This window comes from Apus apus, chromosome 2 (assembly GCF_020740795.1).
Source record: "Apus apus isolate bApuApu2 chromosome 2, bApuApu2.pri.cur, whole genome shotgun sequence".
Lineage (NCBI taxonomy): Eukaryota > Metazoa > Chordata > Aves > Apodiformes > Apodidae > Apus > Apus apus.
Genome location: NC_067283.1, coordinates 127,277,768 through 127,302,833, shown reverse-complemented (window position 1 = coordinate 127,302,833; position 25,066 = coordinate 127,277,768). Strand labels below are relative to the sequence as shown.

Genomic DNA, 25,066 nt, shown 5'->3' with positions numbered 1-25,066 from the left:
CCTGATCCTGAGCAGATCAGCTCCATTCTGTCTCCCAGCTCCATTTTGTGATACTGATGATTTCATATATTGGTCCGATTTTTATTTGGTGTCAGACACCAAAAGCCTAAACAAGAAGGTGGAGCTCAAAACCAAGGGAAAGGAGCACAGCCAACATTTGCCACCTCCACAGCTGGGGCAGGAAAAAATCACAGAAGGCTCCGTGGCATGCTGCTCTTGGACTGCAGCTTCACAAGACGTGTTTTATGGCAGGCGACATGGATGAAACTTTTGCAGACACAGAACCCAAACCATTAAACTATTACAAACCCATTAGAAGAGAAAGTCTGCGGATGTAAGTGTCATTGCTGCATCAGTTGTTGTTTTCCATTTGCTGCATTGATCTAATTCCTTATAATTTCAGGTATTGTTTGTCCTACTAGTACTGCTAGTACCAATGTCAGTGTACATTCCAAACCTCCAGTTTTCCCTTACAGCTGTTATACCACGTCTACTGTCCAGCTGGAGAACTTAAGCTGATAAGCCAGCAATGCCACTTCTGGCTACCTAAAAGCTGGAGTGTCAAGATGTAAAATGCTCAAAGGCCAGCTTCAGTCTTCTCTTGCCTATAATGCCACTGCTTTCTAAATCCGTTCACATCTCCTTTTGGCAAAAGACAGTTATCTTTTATAAAGTTTAAGCTTTTAAGCTTTCTTCTAAAGCAAATTTTTAGCTCATCAGCAGAATATATGTTGTCCTTTGAGATGGGAACAAAATCATTAGCAGACAACAGCAGTGCATGCAAATTGCAGACCATTTTGAACTCACTGTTGTGTCTTCTAAATTATAAAATAAATTATAAAATTGAATCCGAAGCCCTGATGGAATTTGTGGTGGAAATGATATGACCAGCCCTTTAAAAAAAAATTATACATATAAATATGCATGTGTTTAACATGGGCACTAGGAAAACTGAGCCCTTCATCCAGGTTTGGAAACAGCCACAGCCCTTTGGCACTGTTGATACAGCTTTATGACAACATAATCAGGAAAAGAAAACACCAGCATTTCAGATACCAATATTTCAGATTCTATTGCTTTTTATGGTACAGTAGCTAAACCTTAGAAAAATGAATTAGTGAGTTTCCAATTTTGCTCCAATAATTAGAGCATTGCAAAATGCTGAGAGAGCGCTCTGGCTTTTCTTTTACAAGCACATGGCAGGCCATAAATAAAACATGAGAAAAACAAAGGAAGCAAAATTATGCCAGCCCCCAAAGCACCTGAAGCTTCTTTTAATTATCAGAAGGATTTTCTCAGTGTAGGGAAATACTGCTTGTACACAGTAAGATGCAAAGTAATTGATATTGGGAGCATTCAGTTGGCCTGTGCATGTTTGCCTATCCATTTTTGTTTTATTCTACTGTAGCATAAATGTTTATAATGTTAGCAGCTGCGTGCTGGATAAGTTCAGATTTGGTTAGTAATGAACACTTCCTTAGAAATCCTACCATTTTTACCCTCATGGAGGGTCAGATGTGTTATGATCAAAGAGGTATTGGATAGCTAATGATTTCTAATTTAAATTAAAAGTGCTGCATAAAATACATTGAGTCTGAAGATAGGGTCACCTGTATTTTTGTGAAAGGAATTTACTGTTGCAGTATGAACTGTTCAGCAACAGTGCTTCTTCCCAAACATAACCCAACTCAAACCTGAGGAACTTTTCATAACAGCCAATTTAACAATCCATTTCTGAATCTGTGATACGTCTTTTGGGTTTAGTCCATTTCAGTTTTACATAAATTCCTCCATTTACTTTATACAACATTAGGAGGAAATACCCAAGTTAGTTTGCTTATTTTTAAAAGACCCTGGATTCTCTGGACAGATATTGGGAAATTCAGATATACAAAACCAAAATCCATCCCCAGGCTACAAGTACAAAACTTCATTGACTTCCAAGTGCAACTGAGAGCTAAACTAAATATCCTAGATTTAGGTCTGCTCTGTAGGCTTGTGTTCAGATGTTTTTTTCTTACTGTGAATCTGCTGGTTTGCCTTAATCATAAGCTCCTCCATGTCTGCCATGAGATAAAAACATAGAATCATCAAGGTTGGAAAAGACCTTGAGGATCAAGTCCAGTCTCAGCCCTATACCCCTGTGACCACTAAACCATCTCCCAAAACACCAAGTCTACCCGTTTTTTGAAAACCTCCAGGGATGGTGACTCCACCACCTCCCTGGGCAGCCTGTTCCAATGGTCACCAACTGGATTTAACTCCATTGAACACAACTCTTTGGATCCAGCCATCCAACCAGTTTTTTATCCAGCAAAGTGTGTGCACATCCAAACCACGAGCAGCCAGCTTCTCCAGGAGAATGCTGTGGGAAACCTTGTCAAAGGGCTTGCTAAAGTCAAGGTAGACAACATCCACAGCCCTTCTCTTGTCCAGTAAGCAGGTCACCCTGTCATGGAAGGAGATCAGGTTAGTCAAACAGGACCTGCCCCTCATGAACCCATGCTGACTGGGCCTGATCACCTGGTTGTTCTGCATGCACTGCAGGATGATCTGTTCCATCAGCTTCCCTGGTACTGAAGTCAGACTGACAGGCCTGTAATTGCCCAGATCATCCTTCCATCCTTTCTTGTATATTGGGGGTTACACTGGCTGATTTCCAATCTGCTGGTACCTTCCCTAGTCAGCCAGGACTGCTGTTAGATGATGGAAAGTGCCTTGGTGAGCACACCTGCCAGCTCTTTCAGCACTCTTGGGTGCTTCCCACCCAGCACCATAGGTTTGTGCACATTAGATATCCATGTATTATTCACAACACCTACTTGGATCGACTTTGGACCTACAAGGTTCAAAAGAAAGACTATGAGATAGTTCAGGGCTCAATACCTATTAACATCTGTTTCCCTGTGAAGTCCTAGGATTTGTTTCCCCACAGTGGAACAGAATTCAAATTCAGTAAGAAAACCAAGTCCCAGTAACCAACAGTTTTAGTTCCCAGTCTAGAGACCCTGCATAGAAAACATTTTTGCACAGTCTCGGCCAAGTCAGTGGGACTGCTACCTTCTGATAGGCCTTAAGTGTCCTTCTGCCTTTAAAAGACGGAAGCTCTACTAAAAACTTCAACTTTAAAAGGAACTAAGAGCAAAAAAAAAAAAAAAAAGACATCTGTTTTTTGCAAGTGTAATGTGTTATTCTAGGATTCCGCTGTTGGACAGGGCTGGGCTGGTGTGGAGCGGCTTTGGTAGCAGGGGAGGGGCCCCGGGGGTGGCTCCTGCGAGGAGCTGCGGGAAGCTCCCCCAGCTCCAAAACCCCGGCCACACCTCCGGGGGAGGCCGAGCCCGTCCGGGCGAGGGATGCGCCTCTGCGGCTAAGAGATGCGAGACGGGAAAAGGAGGTGATACAGGAGAGCAGAGGAGGGGGGGAGGTGAGAGCCGTGCCGGCGCGGGGAGCGGAGACACGAGGGTCGGTGAGGAAGGAGGGGGGTGCCCGAGCCGAGTGCCCCCGCAGCTCGTGGTAAGGCCGTGGGCTGTCCCGCCCCGGCCCGTGGAGGAGCACGGAGGAGCAGACGCGGCCCTGCAGCCCTGGAGAGCCCCTGCCCGGGGGGGCGGTTCCCAGAGCAGCCCGTGGCTCGGCGGGCATCCCGAGCTGCAGCCCCTGCTGCTGGGGGAGCTGCCACGGGCTGGTGAGGGACTCTCCGGTGGCAGGGATGCTGCGGCGGGGCGGGAGAAGCTGCGAGGAGCCCTCCCTGAGCAGGAAGGGGCGGCAGAAGACAGCGCGGGTGGGACGGACTAAACCCCATCCAAACCTTGTCTCCCTGTGCCTCTGGGGGGAAGGAGGCACAGAAATCGGGAACAAAGACATTTGGGGCCAGGAGGAAGAGAGGGGTGGGGTAAAGTATTTAAGCTCTGTTTATTTGTTTTCTCTTTGTCCCGTTTGCATCGGATTAGTGATAAATTAAATCGGTATTTTTTTTTCTTCCCCAAGTTGGGCCTGTTTTGTCCACGACCGTAATTGCTGAGTGAACCTTCCCTGCCCTTGTTTCTACCCACCAGCTTCTAGCTGGATGTTCTGCTCCCCGTCCCACCGTGGGGGCCGGGGCGAGCGAGCAGCCGTGTGGGTCTTTGTTGTCAGCTGGGCCCAAACCACCACACACAGCTTCTAGAAGAAGCAGGACTGTGCATGCATAAGCTTTTTTCTTCAGACTTTCATGAGCGGGTATGACAGACTCGACGAGAAATGAATGGCTAAATCCATTTTTACAGCTACGTGTATTTTTATAGTTTCCTGAAAGTTAATGTTTGTACAGACTTGCTTTAATTAGCTAATTATAAAACAATTCATAATGCCAACCAGCTATCAGTTGACATTATCTGTGTATGTCAGCACCAGTTTGTTCTGCTGAGCTTTTGCTTAACTCATGATTCCCTTTAATTATTATACTCCATGAATCTATCAAAGGTGAATAATACAGCTTCTCCCACAACAGATGTTCTGAGATGTGTTCTGCACATCACGTTGTTAAGAATCTAATCATAAGCAGCAGCCACTTCTAAAGAAATTCTGATCTAAAGAATTGGATTCCAATCTGAGGATTTCCAGGGCAGACCTGGCATTGCTTGACTTGCTGTGGTGCTGTTTGCCATGCTGACTCATACACGTGAAAGTTGCTATGCCACCCTGTTTTGTGAAATGAAGAGTAAAGGAGAGTTGAGTCTTACTCCTTGGCCCACGTAGCTAACAAAAACCCAGACTCCTCTGGGTTGCTGAATACAACTGCCAGGTGGCTTTTCCATGCATCCCTGCACGTATAACACTGTTTCCCTCAGCAGGGAAGAGGAGGGAGCATCACTGTACAAACCAGCATTTAGCTGCCAACAAACCTTTCACAGGCATTTCTCCAGGTCACATACCCCATATTGCTATTCTTCACTAGAGCTCTTTTTTTGTTTCAGCTCCTCTGCTTTTTAGCCTCACAAATGTTCAGAAAACAATAGATGCATCAACTGAAGTTGTTATCTGACCAAATACAAGGCGAGTTTTAGCTCCAGATCAAGGCACGTAAGTTCAGATGTCTACCTGTCTGAATAGGCTCAGTGGAGTCTGTAGAGACTCCAGGAGACTCTCAAGAGCTTGTCCACCAGTCTGAGCTGAACTTCCAGTGCAGTCAGTGTAGTGACTGGCTCTCCACTGACTCTAACGGGCACACACCTCAGATGTAGATGCTTGCATTGGTTTCTTTGCATCCAACCAAACTCCTTCCTATGGAAACAATTCAGGACTTCAGTTCTTCGAAACATAAATACGGAGCTGGCAGATACCATGCAGGATCTGTAGGTCACCCACACACTTTCTGGCCAGCAGCTGAAGGCCAAGGGAGATACCCTAAAACATCTAAAATTGTGTGAAACGGCCACGTTTGGGCAGTCGAATTGAGCCTAGCTCACTTCCTGTGAAAGGGATTCCTTTTATAATTACTAAAAAAGCATAAGCAGCTCCTGGGTAAAGTTCATTTTGTTCTAAAGCAGATGTGTGAAACAGATGAGGGGAACATAGGCAGTAAAGATGAGATGCAATGTGGTGCTGACATAAATCTTGCACATGCCTTTGTTTGGGTGGAAAAACATGCCTGTGTTCAGGGCAGAGATTGCACATGTTTCATGTACATCACTGTGAATTAAAACTAGAAGCTACATTTCCCACTTCTAATGAAATTTTACTATTTCAGTCTTCCCAGCACAAGCAGTTAGTTTCTTTTTCCTTTACTTAAAACTCTTTCCTGCATACTTCCTCTTTCTTCATTTTACTTATGTTTATTTTTTGTTTAGAAGCCTGACCTCTTTCCAGAAGGAAGCTTTGCTGCCTCTCATAATGGCACAACTCAGAAACACGCAGCATTTTTATTCCTCATAGCAGTCAGAAATAAATAATGTCCAGCTAAAACTTGGAAAGAAGGACAGCCATACTATGGTTTTAGGGACAGAAAATCAAACTGTGTGAAAATATCTGCCAACTCTGTCAAGAACTTAAACATCATTCTGCAGACAGTACTCACCTGGGACCATTACAAAGGCATTTTATTTATCAGAGGATTGGTTTTTATTAATAAGATTGTGGGTATTAAATAAGATAATTAAGTACGGGGAGATGAAATGATGTGAAACCAGTTTATCACAAGACAAAAGCGTAGCTGGCACTCAAAATCCTGCCAAGAGCTGAACGGGTGAGCCCTGCCCTGCTGGCTTAGACCAAAAATACAGATCTTGCCTAATGTCATGCTCTCCAACAGTGGCCAAGGGCAGCTGCAGAAATATGAGCAGAAGAGCAGCCCGGGGATACACCATCCCCTCCCTGAAAGCCATGGTGGCTGAGGACTGGAAGCTGTGAGACAACACTACACAGAGGACCACGGCAGTGAGATTCACCAGCATAGCTGGCTTTAAAATCAGTATTGGCATTTGCTGGAAAAGCAGACTAAAGATAAATGGACTTTTTTGTAATTTCACAAGGTCATTTATAAAAGATGGCAAATGACAAAGAATTGGGTCTTGCTGCTGCTTTATTTTGACACATGTAAGGCTGCAAATCAAATCTAATGTGTCTACTTCTTGATAAGGATCTAAAACAAACGGGTTCTGAGACACTTGAAAGGAAACAGAGTGGGATTTCAGGAATATATCTCTGAAAAAACCTAATTGTTCAATTAAAATTCACTCTTAAAAATGACTTAAAAAGAAGGCTCTTTAGCATTTGACACATTCAAATATAATTGCAAACACTGTATTTTTCTTCCCCTCCCTCTCATTTTCCAAAGTGCTACTCAATATAGCAATTTAATGAAAATTAAATTTGAGTATTCCTTGTGCCAATCTAAAGAATGCAGATTAAAATCTATCCAACAGCTATCTGGATGACTGATTATTTTTACACAAATGCAATGACAGGGAAGCTGTTATTAACAGAAGATGTTACACGGTGAAAGGTGGTTCATATTTCCATTTAAGACATTACACAAAAAAAGAGAACATAGCAAGAATGTATCACAAAAAAAGAAAATAGCAAGAACTACACAAAACCAGTAACTATCAAATAAAGAAAGAACCGAGCATCCACCTTTTAAAAAATTAAGTCATATAATCTCTTTACCATAATTCCTAGATTAATTTTCATGTATCACTGAATCAGGCCCCCAGATATATACATAAATTAAGACCTTGATTTTTGAAGGCATTTAAGATAAAACCTGTATGTCAGTTCTTTGAAGAATCAAGGCCTAGAAACTGAAGTAAAACTTCAGGAAAAATTTGAGTAAGCTTCTTCAAATGAAAGAACTAGCATTTTAAGAAGTTGAAATGAATGATCCAGAATTAAACAGTTGCTTCAGATTGTTTGCTTTGGATTTGGCAATTGTCAAGACTAACTGATAAGAGTTGTAAATCTGTATGAGACTGTATGTGACCAGACAAACTGAAAGTGGTGTATAATGAAGGGACAGGTGGCTGAGGCATATCTAATTATTATAATTTGGACTGAGTCATTGCAAAATCTTATGGGAACATGGTGATGTTAGGTCATAGGCCGGACTTGATGATCTCAGAAGTCTTTTCCAGCCTCAATAATTCTGTAAACATTAAAACCAGCTTGGGTCCAAGTGTTAGAATTCCATTATGAAGCGAAACAGCTCAAGATCAAGGTGGTTGTTTTCAGAACATCTCTTTGTATGTGTTGTTCCTGGCTATTCCTGCTTCTACAGTGACAGACACTGGTTCATGTGGAAGTGACAGATTAAGTTCTATAGGTGATGACCATCGCTAATGCTTTACCATGCAGGCATAAAAAACCACCTCTGCCACATGCAGGGGTGCATAACTAAACTAAGCCACCAAGGCTTAACTGGGCATGCCTTTTGGAGCAGGCTGGGGGGAAGAGGCTACGACACAGGTTCTGGGTTCCTAAAGAAACCCCTGACCACTCTTCCCTAAACTGAAAACCCGTCAGCAGCAGGACCTTTACCAACTGCAACAGTCAAATATGGGACTGACATTCATCTCCTGAATTCACATCAGGTTCATTGCCAAGAAGCAAAAATAGTGGCTGCTTTGTTTAATCTGAGTTCAACCTTAGTCAGCATCTTCTGGAAGGCAAAGTCTTACTTGGTGGATAAGAAACACTTCCACAATGAATTCAAGATCCATTTTCCACTTTCAGTCAAACCTCATCAGTATCCTGACTGAAGCAGTTTATGACATCACAAATGGCTATTAAAAAAGAGACAGCTGGAGGAGGTTATCTTTAAATTACAGCCACTGATACTGTGCAGATAGGAACAAATTCAGACTGTTTTGAATCCTGCACCCCAAAGTGGTCCCTTTCCTACTCTCCCTTTCTCTTCCTGCCCAAATTCACTCTGTGAGTGGCAAAACACACCACTTGCTTCCTATGGCAGCAGGCATGCTGCCCTCTCTGAGGTAGTATGATTGCTACCTGCTTTGCATCATCACAGTACAATCAATGTGAAGGTGCCTGATTTGTTGCTACACATTTAAAATATGTTTACAGAACCTGGTTGATGAAGTTTCTCACTTTGCATGACCAAAGAATCATTGCATGATTCTTGTCAACACTAGAATAATTAGAAGGCTGTTTTCTAAGCTAACCCTTTTCATAAGCACACACAATTACATTTTAAGCAGTTGGGCAAAAGAAATACCAAGTGTAGATTAGTTTCTCACATTACTACTCATCCTTATCTTCCACCCTTGAGATGCTTCATAAACATTAATGAATGCCTGTCAAACTGTAACTTCTACAAATGTGATGATTTAATAGGACTGAAGGCAGATTACAATCAATGTTATTGCAAGCACTTGATGTGATAGAAAGATGGACAGCAGAATGTTTCTGAACAAGTTTTGCAGTACATCAGTGCACTCATGTTACACTATGATTTATCAAAATACCTTAAATAGCTTGTTTTCCTTTCTAGGACCCAAGCTAGAGACTCCTAGAATAGGAAGGAAAATGGCTTGTCTTCAAAGTGGTACTTTTTCTGAGGGCAAGACTATAGGAAGCTAATGGTTATTTAGCTTTTCTTAAAGATATATATATATAAAATAAGTAAATAAATAGATAGATTTGAGGCAGGTTCAGTTAAGTATAGAGGCCTGAAAAGCTGCTGAGTTTAGCCAACTTTAGCTCTGGGCCTACAACTCATTGTGCAATTGTTTCTGTCCACCTTCCCCAAGTTGGTCTGTGATGAAGAGCAAAGCAGGCACTCAAGCCACATCAGACAGATCCTTGTGTGCAAACCACTTGCCTGGACACTGCTTCCAAAGATAGCAGAAGGAAAAACAGAAGCTTCACTCTCTACCAAAACTATGGTGGCAGGGAATTTTTCAGGGAAATTTTGGGAGTGCCTGAGAGCAGCAGCATCACAGTACACCATGAATAGGAATGCACCTGGAAAGCTCTAGGTTGTCAGTTTTTTCCCCTCTACCATGTAAGAAAAAGGTCTCTATAATCACATCCACAATTTGCAGAAAACTAGCTCTGCTGTCAGCACCTGTCCCTTTCCCCCCCACCTTACTTACTGTCACTACTTCCAGTAAATACACTGTGCTGCACCAGAAGAGCAGTTCTAAAAAGGAATTTAAAGATTTTAAATTTTAATGAAATTCTGTTGGTTTCAGCTTCATAAAAAAACATTAAGCAACAGCTTAATGAGGGTGTGCAAGATTGCAGGTACTGCTTTATCAGCAGGAAGAGAAACACTCCTCTAGCTCCCATGCTGCGCAGCATTGCACTGCTAAAGACCTTGGGTAGGAAAAACTGCCACTAATTATCGTGGTTTGCAAATCACTTTTTTCAGTAATTACTTTGGAATTTAAGAAATTCTGTGTGTCCTCATTTTGATCTTTGGTAGAACTAACACAAGCAAAAGCAGCACAGCTCAAGGATAACACTGATTTGGGGCAATTTTGGTCATGTCTTTTAAGTTCTGTGACCCCCAAAAAACAGATTTATAAACAGTTGCTCAGAGTATACACATCTCAATAAAGTTTTCCCTTGAATTAGCTCTAATTTGGTCCCTCAGACAGCAAGGTATCAGTGGTTGAAGTGTATCAGGAGCACTTCTGAAGTTTGAGTTTCATCCAAAAGGAATTCAATGAGGTGTTCAGAGCACTCTGCAATAAAAACTAAAGGAAGGCAAGTGGGGATGATGGAGACTTCTGCTTCAAAAGTGACCTGATCCAAACTAACTGACTTGGATGCATTTACTTTGTCAGCTTAAAAAATAAACATCTGCACCTGGACTCCTCAGGAGACAAGACAGTTCAACTCTTCTGGCTTTATCAGCCCAGAAACAGCACATGGTGATGCAAAGATGAGCGTTATGCACCATGTGGAGCTCTAACAGGAGCTGGATGGAGGATCTTTGTTGTTTCTCCCAGTGCCAGTCTCAGGGTGTCACATTTTTTCCAGTGACCAAAGACACAGGGAAAACTAAATTGCCTTTGCTGTGTCATCTCTTTTGGTTAGTGGGATACTAAAATGTAGATAGGGACTAAGATAGTAAAGATACAAGAAAATAGCCAACTTCAGGTTTTTTGGCCTTTTGTTTATTTATTTATTTTAAGCTGTGCAGAGTAATGAATTGCACTGTTGCAACAAGGTGAAAAAATTGGATCCAAATGTGCTAGTTTTCTAGTTTGATGAGAGCAATTCATGTAATATTTTTAGAACAATACATAATTCAGGTTTGTAATTGTTTATACGTTTAGCAAGGAAGCCAAACAAACAAAACCTCAGAAAAGAGGTTAAAGAAAAAGAACATTCCGTTGATTGAAAATATCTGTGCAACAAAATGGCAAAAGATTGTAGACATGTAACGAAAGAAATTGGTCTTTTACAGCTCAAGTACTGCAAGCCAGAAGCCAACTTGACAAGACTCCTTTTTAAAAGCAAGTTCATTAAGCCTGGGAAGAACACAAAACGGGACAGGGGCACACTATGGGAAAAACTGTTTGAATTGTATTATAGTTTGCTGGAAAACAAGAAAAATTGATCACAAGTTTGAGAAACTGGGCATAGATATTTTCAGAAAAATTTAATTATTCTGAAAGTAGATGCCTCAGTACAGTAATTTCTAAACAAGTTAGACCTAAGTAAAAGCAGACTTGTGCTTTACATAGCATCTGTGCTGATACCCTCATTATTTCTTTTAAATCATGATGATCCGACAAGGCTGATTTGTAGTTTACTTAGATTTAACAACAGTAGTAGCAAACTGATAAAGCTTAAGAGTAAAGTAGCTTATTAGCACTGGCAGCTTAGCTGGCAAACATCATAAAAAGGATTTAAACCAGAAACTGAATCCCCACCTCTTTCTTTTTAGCTGGTAACAGTGGACAATACAGGATACCAACGAATCATAGAATCCTAGGGGTTGGAAGGGACCTCGAAAGATCATCTAGTCCAACCCCCCTGCCAGAGCAGGATCACCCAGAGCACATCACACAGGAACGTGTCCAGGCGGGTTTTGAATGAAAGGAGACTCCACAACCTCTCTGGGCAGCCTGTCCCAGTGCTCTGTCACTCTCACAGTAAAGAAGTTTTTTTCTGAAGCAATCGCATCAGTCATCAACTCTGCTAAAACTGACAAGAAGCAAGAGTAGTACAGACTTAACATCTGTCAATTCTGCCATCTGTATCACCTTTTAGTTGAGGTCACACATTTTGTAGGTAAGAGAGAGCTCAGTATCAAACTTGAAAAGCTGAACATACACCACTTCTCATGACAGAGTTTACTAAGCATCTGATGCCTCAACAACTGCCATACTCTTCCCCAAACTATTTAAAGAAGGGTGCAAATCAAAGAACAGCAAGCTGAAAAGAATAACCCTCTCCCTGGAGAGGAAGTGGGACACCCGATGTACCTGCATTTTGTCCCTCAGAGATGATGCTAAGGAGAAAACCACACACTGCAGAGGGTGAGGAACATTCCTTCTTGGCAGAGAGCAAATGGGAGGGGCACGACCGAGTTTTCAGAAAAGCTTCTCATGTCACAGGGTTGGCTGGCAACCTTTGTGCCTCAGCAGCTTGAGCTTTAGCGATTCCTTGATTTCTTCCACATCCACCTGCCCAAAGGATCCGCTGCAATTCTCTAACACAGTGTTCTGTCCCATGCTTTATTCATCATTACAGTTGTGCCCGAAGGCACTTCAGCGTGAAACCACCAGACATTCCTTAAAGGCAAAGGTGATATTATATTAATATTAAATGCATTAATAAGATACTGCTTTTGCCATCCTGAACATGAGAGGTCATTTGTTCAGAAACAACCTTTATTCTAGCACCTGAAGAACACTGAGTAGTTGGGCTTTTTTCAAAAAAACGTTAGGTAGAGTGTGCTATGTGCTTACCAAATAAGCTAAACATGGTACAGGGAGTTTGATCTTTGATTTTGTACAGGAAAAGCAGCTGAGCGAGGTGGAGAGCAGCTGCATTTCAAAGTGAAACTCTGAGCTAGCCTCCCTACAGGAACAAAGGCAGGCAACCTGAGCTCAAGCTTGCTAATATGAAGCAACTGCAAGATGAAAGACAAAGCCCTTGTTGCATGTGAAAAAGGTGGTGCATATTTTATCTTTCATATATCAATTGCATTAAATGGAGGCATCAAACAGTGGATTCTCAAATGCTCACGTGGAAGCAGCTTTAAAAAGAACAATTAAACATTAAAATAGGAATTTAAATCAGTTTAACAACGAAATCTGACCTTCACATGGCAGCAACAGGTTGCAGACTAAATGCTACAACATACTAATAAAGCTCATACACCGTTAAAAGGGATGCAGTGTAAGCCCAGACTAGAAGTATCTCATCACCCTAGCATGAAAGTTCAAATTCCAACAGGGCTGACTCAGTCCTTCCGCCTTCCAAAGTACATAAATCTAATTCCATGCAGTTTTACTGTGAAAGGAATTCTTAAAAGCAGGGGTCCTCCTCCCTGCTGTGCTGAGGCCGAGGGTCCCCTGCATGATGATACTTGCCGTTGTTTCCTGCCATTCTCCGCTGGAGAAGGGACTGGCAGGCTCTGTCAGCTCCAGCGATTGCTCGGTTACTTCTTGATAATAAACATGTATGTTCCTTTGAGAGTCCAATATTAAGTTACAGAAATACAAATGACTTGCAGCAATTTACAGTTAGTGCAATATAGTTTCAAATACCGGTCACACAAAAATCCCTGAACTGCATTTTAAGATACTTCACCTAAAACATCTTAAGAGTGGCCTCAAATCTAAAATTAAAAGCTATTGTTTGCTTGCTTACAAATAATTTATTAAGTATTCTAGTCTGCTAGCAATCTTCAGGACACACCAAATTTGCAGGCAATTTACTGTCTGAGTTGTTTGGTTGATGACATTCACTTTGAATACTTACTGTAACTGTTCTGCCTTCAGCGGGTGTGGGGAAAGCCAATCATCTTCATTAACATCACTAAAAGCAAGGCAACATCACAAGAAAAACCCCACCTAGCCCAGCAGAAGATACTTATGTTAAATTATTTCATTATTCTTTTCCCATTGCTGAATTCTTAATTACAATGAACGCACTGATGCAACTGTTAGCTCACATTGAGCAGATCCAGTTCTCCTTACGTCCTTTGCAGAGTTTTTGTCTCCAGCAAGGAAGGGAGTCCGTGGATTTAGAGGGATGATCATTTCAGAGCCAGAAACAGAAGTAGAGATAATTACAATCTCAGTTGAAGCATTCCAGCCTGTGAAGAGAGAGAGAAAAAAAAGTGTATCTGGTACAAAATAAACAGGCATAAGTGTTTCTTAGAGAAGAGCCTGTGATGATAAAGAAATGAGTCATCATCCATCACAATGAATATACTCTGAAGTGAAATCATTTGATGTGGTAACTTAAAACCACATTCAGTTTTAGATTCTATTCTAAATCTACATCAAAAGAGGAGGAACTTCCAATAACTCTCATTAAGCACCACAGAGTTACACAGGTGCTCCAGTACCTACTCTCGGAATTTTTCTCAGTAGTTCAGGAGAGCTTTGTGAAGTAGCTCAACAAAAAAGGAAAGAGGTGATGGTATGACTTTGGGGAAAGACACATACAGGGCACAATAACCCCCCTGAGATTACCCAGCAGGCCACATCACAAATGGACAACCAAAAAGCTTTTTAAAAGCCCTGCCAAACACTGTAAATCAGACCACACCACTTAATTAGGTACCATTATTAAAGCAATGCAAACAATAACAACTGCAAAGTAAAGACCTGTGCAGCACTACAATGAAATAATGTATTTATTGACTTAAATGGTGTATAGGCACAAAAATTTCCATACCAGTTCAGATTGACTAGTGGTGTTTTTATACTACTATTCAGCCTTCAAAACCAAAATGCTTCGGGGGAAGGTGCAAGAAATTCCAAGGGAAAAGTCTGTTTCTAGTATGAATATACATATGGCTTGAGATTAAAAGTTTTTCTCCTGCGAGTGTACATGCTCCTTTCCACATCTTCCAGGCAGTACAAACCACCATTTCAGGAGGAATCCAGGGCAGAGTAATAACATCCACCAGAAAGAGTTACTGACAGCTTCTTTGTGAACATTATATACTCGTATCTTCCTGCTTCTAGAAAGTGAGTAGATCCACTGAAGTTGTAAGCATTCGATGTATGAGAGTAAAGATAACTTTGAGATTACAACTCCAATAGTTTTGAAAAAGTATAATTAATCATGGCAATGGTAATTTTTGCATTTTAAAAGTCGACATGAATGAATGAAATTAACTAGGACTGTGCCTCTACTGCATGAATGTGGGAAGTAAATGCATTGAGGTGGCATAATCACTTACATGCTCAAAAAACCCATCACTTGATTTGAAAATTTGGGCTGTGCCTCAGCTTAGGTTTGGTATCTTTTAAAGAATTAACCCTGTAAGGATTTTCAAGTTGAAGGCCTAGAAAGAGGTTGACTGCTTAAAGGTCTAATGTTAGGTTTCTCCTTTAAAGGTCAGCATTGCAAGAGTTAAGGGCTTTACAGCAACATCAGCTCAACCATGCTGAAAAGATAAGCATCCTTTCCTGTCCTTGATGAACGCGGTTAGACTTCAGGTCCATTAAAAAGCTGCTAGTGACCATTTCATTCAGCAGTGGCTTTTTTCTGCAACTGCTTGCTGTGCCAATGCCAATTCTTATCTAATTAAGATTAAATTTGCTGAATTTTAACAAACGTTTTTCTTCTCCAGCTGTTCCTTTCTAGCTACAAAGTTAATGCTACTCTGTGGAATCTAAAACCCTTTCCCTAACATACTTAGACAAAACATAGAACACAATATTTTACATAAATTTAACATGAAAAACATCACATTCCTCTTTGGCACTTAACTAACAAGCTGAAAATATATTAAAGACTTGAAAGCATTCTCTGAGAAACACCAGATACATTTTCAAGTAATGTGTATGTTTGTTCAATGGCCTACAAACTTATTTTCTAGACCTTCCACAAACCAGAGCTATTGTTCACCCACAATACAAGTTTCTTACATGCTTTACCCTAGGTATCAGATAGAAAGCTGTGCAGAGCTGGCTAACAGGAAAAGCTGATCAGAGGCCTCAGTCTTCAGAAACTTCTAGTATCCACAACAATACATACAAGCAGACCTGCCTAACCAGGGTATGGGATTTAGTATTTTCTATACAAAAATCTTGATGTTTTCAAATCCTTGAAACTACTGACAAAGGGCTGATTTTTAATGGAAGGAACCCACTTGTGCATAACCTACCAAAAGTAACACTTGTGTAGGAAAACAGAAGACAATTGATCAGTTCACACACCCAGCATTAATACAGTCACAGAGCTTCATGAGAAACCCAGGAAAAAGCACTTCTTCCAAGCACCTCAGGTTGGTTGCACTGGAGAGAGGGAACACAACACAAGGGTTTTGGGCACATGCAGTGCAACTGCATTTCTGAGAGGATCCAATCCTTCTGGTACACACTAGACTGTGTCCTGAGATCTGCTCAATGTTGTGCTTATGTTTGTCTCAAGCCCAGTTTTAGGTATACACATCTTATCTGGTATGCTGGTTTTTGCAAACTAGTTATCTTAAAATTGATCCGCCTTATTACATGTGAATTTTAAAATACCACCTTAAAATAAGTTCTATTTTTTTCTGTTACAAAATTATGTCATTTGCAGCAAGAGATTGTATGTTAACACTTATCTGTGTTACCTGAAGAAATCTCTTGTCTACTTGTGGAGGGTGAGTAGGCAGGGCACAGATAAAAATTGATAGAAAGAAATAGTTACTTCTTTTTAATTTATTTGCAGTATGGTAACTTGAAAATTGGTGCACATAGTATTAGAATTCTTCAAATTATGTTTACATTCCAATATTATTGAGGAGTTTCTTATGTTTGTATTCTGAAATGCTAATCCAAATCAATTCAGATACACAAAACATTATGTGTAACTTATTTTAAACATTTGCTTCAAATTGCAATAATGTTAAATACAAAGTACTTAATATTTTTTTCCAGTTTAAGTCACAGGATTGCTCTAATATATTTTTATCTTCTTCACATAAAGTATTTTTAAAACCCATAGTGAACAATATGTGGGATCTTCAACATCTCAAAGGGTTCAGCTAAGTAATGTCTGCATCTCTGGATTACAAACCTGTTTTTTCTTTGTTACAAAAGACTTTTTTTTTATCAGGTTTGCTAAAGGATAATAGAAGAAAAACACTTTATTTTTATCCACTATGTCATTATTTAACCTTTACCATACTGCTTTGTGAAACACATTAATGAGCTGTTAAAACATATAAAAGGCAAATCTCAGTCCTACTTATTTATCAAATAAAAACTGGGTTAACATTACATAGTGAAGAGGGATGGTAAAAGAAGGTATACAGTAAAATATATACAGAAAACTATTCAGTGGTACTACCTCAGCAGAACCTGAACCATATTCTGTAGATACCAAATAAACTCAAAACCAGGCTTCTTGCATAACATCTTCATCAGAAGGTTGTCACCAAATTGTGCTAAACAGAAATACAGTGAATTGTCCAAAACATTCATAGAATCATAGAATGGTTTGGGTTGGAAGGGACCTTAAAGATCACGTAGATCTGCATAGGCAGGGACACCTCCCACTAGACCAAGTTGCTCAAAGCTCCATCCAACCTGCCCTTGAACACTTCCAGGGAGGGGGCATCATCAGCCTCCCTGAACAACCTGTTCCAGTGTTTCACCACCCTCACGCTAATGAATTTCTTCCTAATGTCTAACCTCAATCTCCCCTCTTCCAGCTTAAAACCATTACCCCTTGTCCTATCACTACACACCCTGGTAAAAAGCCCCTCCCCAGCTTCCCTGTAGCCCCTTCAGTTACTAGAAGGCTGCTATGAGGTCTCCTTGGAGCCTTCTCTTTTCCAGGCTGAAAAACCCCAACTCTCTCAGCCTGTCTCCATACCAGGGGTGCTCCAGCCCTCAGATCATCTTAGTGGCCCTCCTCAGGACTTGCTCCGAGAGCTCTATGTCCTTCCTATGCTGAGGACTCCAGAACTGGACACAGTTCTCCAGGTGAGGAAAAAAAAGTGGAATTAAAGTAGCAAACCAGAGAAACCGTAACAACTCAAATACAAAACCTTTTTTTTAAATCATATTACATTCAGCATTTTTCTTCTTTCTTCACAAAAAGTTTTTCAGGCTGGTGACACTGTCAATTACCTTGCTTTAATTTATCTTAGGAGCTTCCAAAGCCATTTAAATACAACAAAGTACAAAGAAACAGGCAACAAGGTACAGTTCTTGCAAAGTGCATTCTGCATCAGTGTGAAGTCAGCAGACTGCAGAAATATGTCTAAATAGCGGGGAGACTGAGTGGCAAGAACAGGAGGGGCCAGGTGAAACAAAACTTAAAGCAAGCATACCACAGAGACTGGCCTCATTAAAGAAAATCCTATTAAAAGCATTACCAACTTAAAGCTAGGCAAAGAAAACATCTTCTGCTAACAGCATTACTGCCGTGACCCACTATTAGATGCCTGCCACATGCCGGTGTCCTGGCCCCAAAGTTTTCCTCACCTGGTAACACTCTTTTCAGAAGGAAGAAGGGCAGGTAGTAAAAGTAACACCTGAGAACTATGCATTTGCAAAGTATTTGTGTCTCAAAAAGTAACCGTGATACTACGGGGACCTGTAATTTCAACTTAGGGCACATCATTATGTTGACAACCAAGTATTACTTCTGGCTTTCAAAAATTGATTTTACTTCAGAAAATGATTTTGCTACAAGATTTGTTTGCAAACTGAACTATGAGTTTTCTACACAGTTGGAAAAAAAAAGGGCAATTTTTCCTGCCAGATGCATCTGACATGTATTTGGGAATGCTTGCTATTGCACTGTAAGAACACTGGTGGTGGAAAACTGCATTTTACATTGCCTTTCTTATATCACATCTTCTTCAACAGGGACTTCTAACCGAAGTGAACTTAGTCATTAATTTGCTTTTTGTCCTGCATGAAAGTTCCCTGTCAGGAAGTGCTCTCTGTGTTTATTTCCATAAGATAACTGCCACTGTTTGAAGAGACCAGAAGGCAAAAAAAAACCCACAGAAAGGTGGAATCCTAACATTAGAATTCTGTGTTTGTCTGTTTTTGTAATATACGTGATTCATTTCCTGAAACTACTCCAGTGGCATTACCCAAACAAACAAATCTCAGACATTTAGTTTGAGAAATATTTCATCAGAAGATAAAATGAAAGATTGGGTATCTTTATAGGATGAGGACAGTTCAAGGGCATTAGTCTTTCTCCTAAAAAGGAAAACACAAACAAACAAACCCCAACAAACCTCAACCCCTAACCAGAAAAAAGGAGCTTCACAGCTATGTTCCTACAGCATAGCTCCAGCATTTCTTCCAAAGAAAATTTATAGTGCAAACAGAGATCTCCTCCTACTTTTTATAATAGTAAAAAAACTTGTGCTGTTTCTTTTAGGGTAATTCTTAGGAAATTTATTAATTTAGAGCTCCCAAACCAAAGTAATATATTTAAAATAACTTCTGAATAAACAGCTCAGAAAATCCAGACTACAGACAGCATCCAAACAAATTATTTTGGTTCTCCAACACAGGAACAGTGGATCTCCATTAAACTATTTCACAACTTTTACTAAAGAGCTAGTATCACCTTTCAGCAGTCATCTTCTTCCTCCAATGCTCCCAAGGGCAATTACATGCAACTTCTAAAAGCAAGCAGTTCAATATTGCCAAGGAAGTGATGATTGTCACAATGCAAATGAATACTAAGGCCAGTGAGTAATAACTGAGTATTTATAAATAACACTAATTTCTATTAAAGCCTGCTTTTCCAAATAAAATCAGAACAAAAGCACAACAATTCTGTAGTGTACCAAGTGTATATTTCAATTTACTGTATGCAGTCTAACAACAAATTTGGTCATAATTTACCAGATATACATAAATGATTTAAGTAGTAAAAGAAGATTCAGTTCCAAAAGAGTAAGTTCATAATTTGAGAAAAAAAACAACAACAAAAAAACAAACAAACAAAAAAATAAAATAAAAGAAAAATACATTAAAAATGTGGAGCCAGGTCCAGTTTCTAAGCATTAAGTGAGCAGTATTCTAATAAAGCAGATTTAGGTGAATTTCAGATATATATATATTTATATATATAGACAGATCTACCAATTGTAAACTATGGTTTTAAAGGGGATAAATGGGATGGAGAACTTTATGCTATACTTACATATTCACAAAGCAGAACATTACTTTAACGTTTAAAATACTTTTTCATTCATATCATCTTTGCCCAACTAATTTCTACTTTGGACCCCACCAGAATTACACATTACTCATTTCAGTCTAGAACAATAAGATGTATTCTTCAGCGTAAAATAAAATAAAAAAAAGGCGCCCCACCCTCCCCACCCGCCCCAAAAAAACTAAGTCTGTCAGGTTTACAATGATGTGGAAACTACCAATGAAACAAGTGGATGATAAAAAAAGCATTTTAATTCCCATATAACTGTAGTTCAAACTTTTCTCAGCTTCCAACAGCAAAAACAATGTCTTAACATTATGTTACTGTTCTACTGATGTAAAGGACAACAGTAAAGCTTGTCTCTTTAAATACATACCAACTTTGATCAGATGGAGCACCATTAAGATTCTGTTCGTCAAAGCATAGTTTAAAGTTACCCACACAACTAGCATAATTTAGTTACCTGATATAAAATAGGAAAAAATATACTCATTTTAAAATTAAACAAAGCTGAAAAATATGGTGACCCCCACTTGTTTTTTTATACAGTACTGTCACACTGGCCTAGCTATGTGTCATGATAAATGCTCTGCATATTTACTTGAGACATAATAGTACATTAGATGTATTGTTCCAATAATTGCCTGAATTCATCTGTCTTAGGCTAGACAACACAGCAGAGTTTAAGATGAAGGTGTAATGCCCTCCCCTCCCTATGCAAGAGGCCTGAAATCATTGGTACAATATTACAAGCTTAGGAAAAAATCCACATGGCTACAAGAATTCAAGTTTCAATGCCTCCTAGAAAATTTTAAATAGAGAGTGCAGGGAGCATATAATCCTGAAAAGTAGACAACTCAAAGAGCATTATTTTGCTTTGGACTTTTTCTTTAAAAAAAAAAATAATCCAGCAAATTAAGTCAACAAGACAAATGTAATTGGTTTGTAATAAACACTAGAAACAAGCCATTAAGTACAAAAGAATACAAAATAGTCTGTGTTCATTTTAATGACGAACGATGGGCGCAACAGCCTAGTGTCCAATTCACATCACATTAACTAGCCAAAACCTCATATGACACTTTCTCCATTCCTTGTATTTTTATTCTGTGGGACTGAGGTATGCACCAGGGAAGTAAAAATGTTTGAGAGGAGAGGGGCCTTAAAGGAGGAAGGAAACATCAGATACTTTTTAGCGTGACTATCTCTTTTGACTAAGTGATCAGTCTGTTGTTTTCATTATTGGTCATTTCTTCAGCAAGATCATTTTGGAACTAATGAATCAATAACAACCGTATTGAGAATTCAAAACTGTGAAGAAACAGACACTAAATTAATGCCATTATTAACTTCTCCAGAGCTTATCACTTATTCCACCTGCCAGCACAGAGCCAGAAGTTTTAAAATCACATTTCAATATGGTGTTGTCATTATCTGTGATGCATATTTAAATGATTGGCTTTCACCTATCAGAGTACGGGAAAGGTAAGATTTCCTTGGCAAAGACATGCTTGTGGAAATAAGAACCATTGGCCCAAATTAGCTTCACTGGTTCACTGACAAAATACAAGTGGATTTGGGAAAGCTCTCTTTGTATTTCCATACTAAGTTTCAATCTTCTTCATTCATGTTAACAGATACATGAATGTGTAACATAAGTACAGTTACTACTATGTCTGAATAGGACCCAAGTAGCTATATCCTATAAATAATAAAAAATACATTTTTCTTTTGATAACTGACTGTAGATGTGAGGACTCTGTATAATTCAACCAAATGGTTGTATGCTGTACAGTCCTGTGCAAATATAATAAAAAATTAATAATCCTTTTTTGCTATAAGGCTTTGACCCTACACTTTTCACAGCAACGTAACTACCATCCAGCCTGTACCATATTTCTCAAGCCTTCAGTCCAAAAACTCCAAGAGTCAATCTGTGCAGTGTCCACTTGTGGCACCCTGAAGTCTATGCTCTTCAGTCATCTAAAGGCATACAAACTTCCCCAGATTCATCCCATCGAGACTGGTCATTCTGTTCTTCTACATCGTCACCAAGCTCCTCATCACCTTCTCCCACTTCATTCTCCTCGTATTCTTCATCCCTAGGGAAATCTGTGTCCTGCACCTGGTCTGCTCCCTCTTGCCCTCCAGGCTGAGATTTATCTGCACAGTCTACACAAACTCCATAGCGTCGTGATCCATGTCTTATTCCAACGCTGGCTGCTAGCATGAAAATCTTCTTACACACCATACATTTATACTTTTTATCCTTTTTATGCACCTATGGAAAAGAAATATTAACAGCTGAAAAGATCAGACCGCATTTGCATACAGTACTAAAAGACTATTATAATTGCTAGTACAAAAAATAATTTTTGAACACTTCCAAAACACTGTTCAGAGAAAGAGAAGTACTACTAGAGATGAATTTTGACTGCATAAGATATTGCCCATAATGAAACTACCTGCTTACTGTTCAGCAGGTACCAGAGTAGTTGCCTGTTCTGTAAGTGGGTGAGTGTTTTTTCCCCAGCCTCTAGACTTATTACAGTACTTCACAGAAAGCAGATGTTTATGGGGTTTGTTAAATGGAGGGGGGGAAAAAAAAAAAAAAAAAAAAGGAAAAAAGATCCATCAGGGAGAATATACTCCGGTTAAAGCACAGAGCTGGGCTGAGCTCACTCTATAGCTATTTACACCCTGTCTGACTTTATCTCCTTTCCTGGGGTGGGGGTAAATCTTCAGCTACAAGACCTGCTCAGATGCTGCAGGGCTGAAACCTGATGTGCCACTCTATTCTTCCTGGTAGACTGCCCACTGCTGCTATCTTTTCTGGTGAGCCACAGAGGAAGAAGTAGAGCAGCTGCTGGGACATGTTACACAGTACCACCACCAATAAGGTGGTAAAGATCTAACCTCCTCTGCACAGTCACAGAGGTTCCCCATGCCACCACCACCTCTGCCACTGCAGTCACCTATACAATATAGAACAAGATGTCCTTCAGACTCAGCAACATCATAGGTACTCCTGTCCCTCCAGGCATCTAAGCCCTCACCAGGTGGTATGGAAGAAAGGCAGCAGTAGCAGGGTGGAAAGATGTGTATGTAAGATAAGTCCAGTGGAATGTAAGAAAGATGCTGGCTCTAAAATCTACATAGGAGCTACTAACATATACTTTTACTACCTGTAGACCAGTTTAAAGAATACTTAAAATTACTACAATGGTCTTATAAATATCTTTGAGAATTATATCCTGATATGACCCAGGTTATTAGTTCTTTTTAATAATATGTCTGGCTAATGGGAAGTCCATTTCCTGATAGAACAAGCTAGAAAAGAAAGTTATGAAAACTTACACCAAGAGCTTTTTTTCTTGCGTCCACATTAAAACTTGGAATCTCATAACCACTTTTTCTACTCCCCGAGGAACAAAAAGACAACTGTGAGTATGCATGAGGGAGCAAGGTGGTCCACTGGTTTGGAGAAGTGCAATTTACTCCATTCCCTGTACTAACCTATTCTGAATATCTGCAAAACATGCTGCAAAATGAGTTTTTGAAAATCACAGCTTGGAGAAATGTTACTACCTTCTCACCACTACTTATGTTCTTTCTTTTATTACTCCCCTAAAACACACCTTTGATTTTATACAGTAAACATAAGGAAGTCTCAATTTCCCTACAGACTAAATACAAAGTACCTGCAAAAATACTCAAGACAGATAATACTCTCTCTGGATCCTCAGATAAACAGTACTCAAGACAAATCCTGAGTTACGCAACATGCACAGGGCAGGGGAAGCTCAACTGCTGATTATGGTATTGGTATAACTTAAGTCAGAAGGACACTTACTTTCTCCATCTTGGATATCTGTCATTCTTTCCTAAATCTTAAAGCAGATACTATACTACAACTTTCCCTAGTTGTGAAATATTTCAGAACTACTCCCAGACATTGTGCCATTGCTGATTAACAGGGTGACATCAGAAAAAATGGTGATGCAGCATTATAGAACAAACAGATGTGCTATTCCATTGCATTAACACTAAGCCAAAATACCCTTTAATTATCTACAGAATATTTACATATACTGCACCTCTTTATCACATCACTTAAAATAATCTTGAAATTATCAGTGTTTTTTCCAATTACCAAAACATCTGAAAAAAAGCATAAAAACCCACTAGCATATGTGCATACATATTCACACACACACTTACGGTTACCTACCAAGGAATGTCTCTTTACATGCTCTCTTCGAGTAAACAGCTTCCCACAAATGTCACAACTGAAAGATCTCACGCCTGTGTGAATGAGCAAGTGTCTCTTTAGTGTTCTTCTGTATTTGGCTACATAATTACAGTGTGGACACTTCAGCTTGTTCATGATTAAAGCAGAAGAATCGCCTACAAGAAAATAAGCCATCAGGAGAAAATACGATGAAACAAACAAACGAACAAAACCAAAACACCAACCTATTTCAATATATTCTGCTTGGTGCACAAAAATAAACTGGTGCAACAACAATAAGGCACTCAAGTTGATTTTCATCAGGCAAATCAGGACAATGCCTGCTTGCAAAACCTACAAATACTGGTATGTTATGCAGGTAAGATCTTGCTTGAAAAATACCTACTTGTAACAAAGGAATTTTTACTACAGAAGTACAAATCAATTATTTGAAGTCTTAGTTCATGAATCAGGATAAGTTAGCTACAAGTTAGCAGGATTCCATTTTCTAGATGTCACTTATACTAGAAAACAGACTATTCCAGAATAGAAGCCTCTAGCTCTGTGGTATGCATTTACAATCTTCTCTCCCAGTATTTTATTTAAAATTGTGTGCAGGAACTGCCTGACAAGTTCTACAAATAAATAAAAAAAAGGAAGTTTAACTAAACAAGAACGAATATTGACAAAAGGAGTAGGATAGTAAGAGGTGGCATAATTCTGAAATAGCTAAGAAGGAAAGTTATCGGTTCAGAACTTAACTGTTCTCTACTCAAGTTCTGTTTTGGTCCAACAGTAGAAAAAATAGATAAAGCAGGAAAAAAGCCTGGAAGTAGGAATATCCCACTTCTTCCTTATGATGGAAGAAAACTTTACATATCCTTGGACCAAGGATAACATAGCTTGTTCAAAGGCTATGTACAAAAGAGGTTTACTACAGCTGGCTATTACTGCATGAAACAGATTGCTGGCAGGAAGAAAGCAAAAGTAACTCTGCCTGCACACCTCTAAGATGCC

The 25,066-nt window shown here is 39.7% G+C and overlaps 1 protein-coding gene across 1 annotated transcript in view; it reads right to left on the bottom strand.

The window, feature by feature from the left end:
• Positions 1–19,431: 19,431 nt before the first annotated feature.
• The window catches only part of ZBTB10 (zinc finger and BTB domain containing 10), a 28,464-nt gene continuing 22,829 nt past the window's right edge, over positions 19,432–25,066 (bottom strand). The window contains exons 4-5 of the mRNA XM_051611727.1: positions 24,050–24,225; positions 19,432–22,099 (exon numbers count right to left, since the gene is read on the bottom strand). Coding sequence (XP_051467687.1) covers positions 21,794–22,099; positions 24,050–24,225 — 482 coding nt within the window. The 3' untranslated portion in view covers positions 19,432–21,793. The remainder of the gene's footprint in view (positions 22,100–24,049; positions 24,226–25,066) is intronic.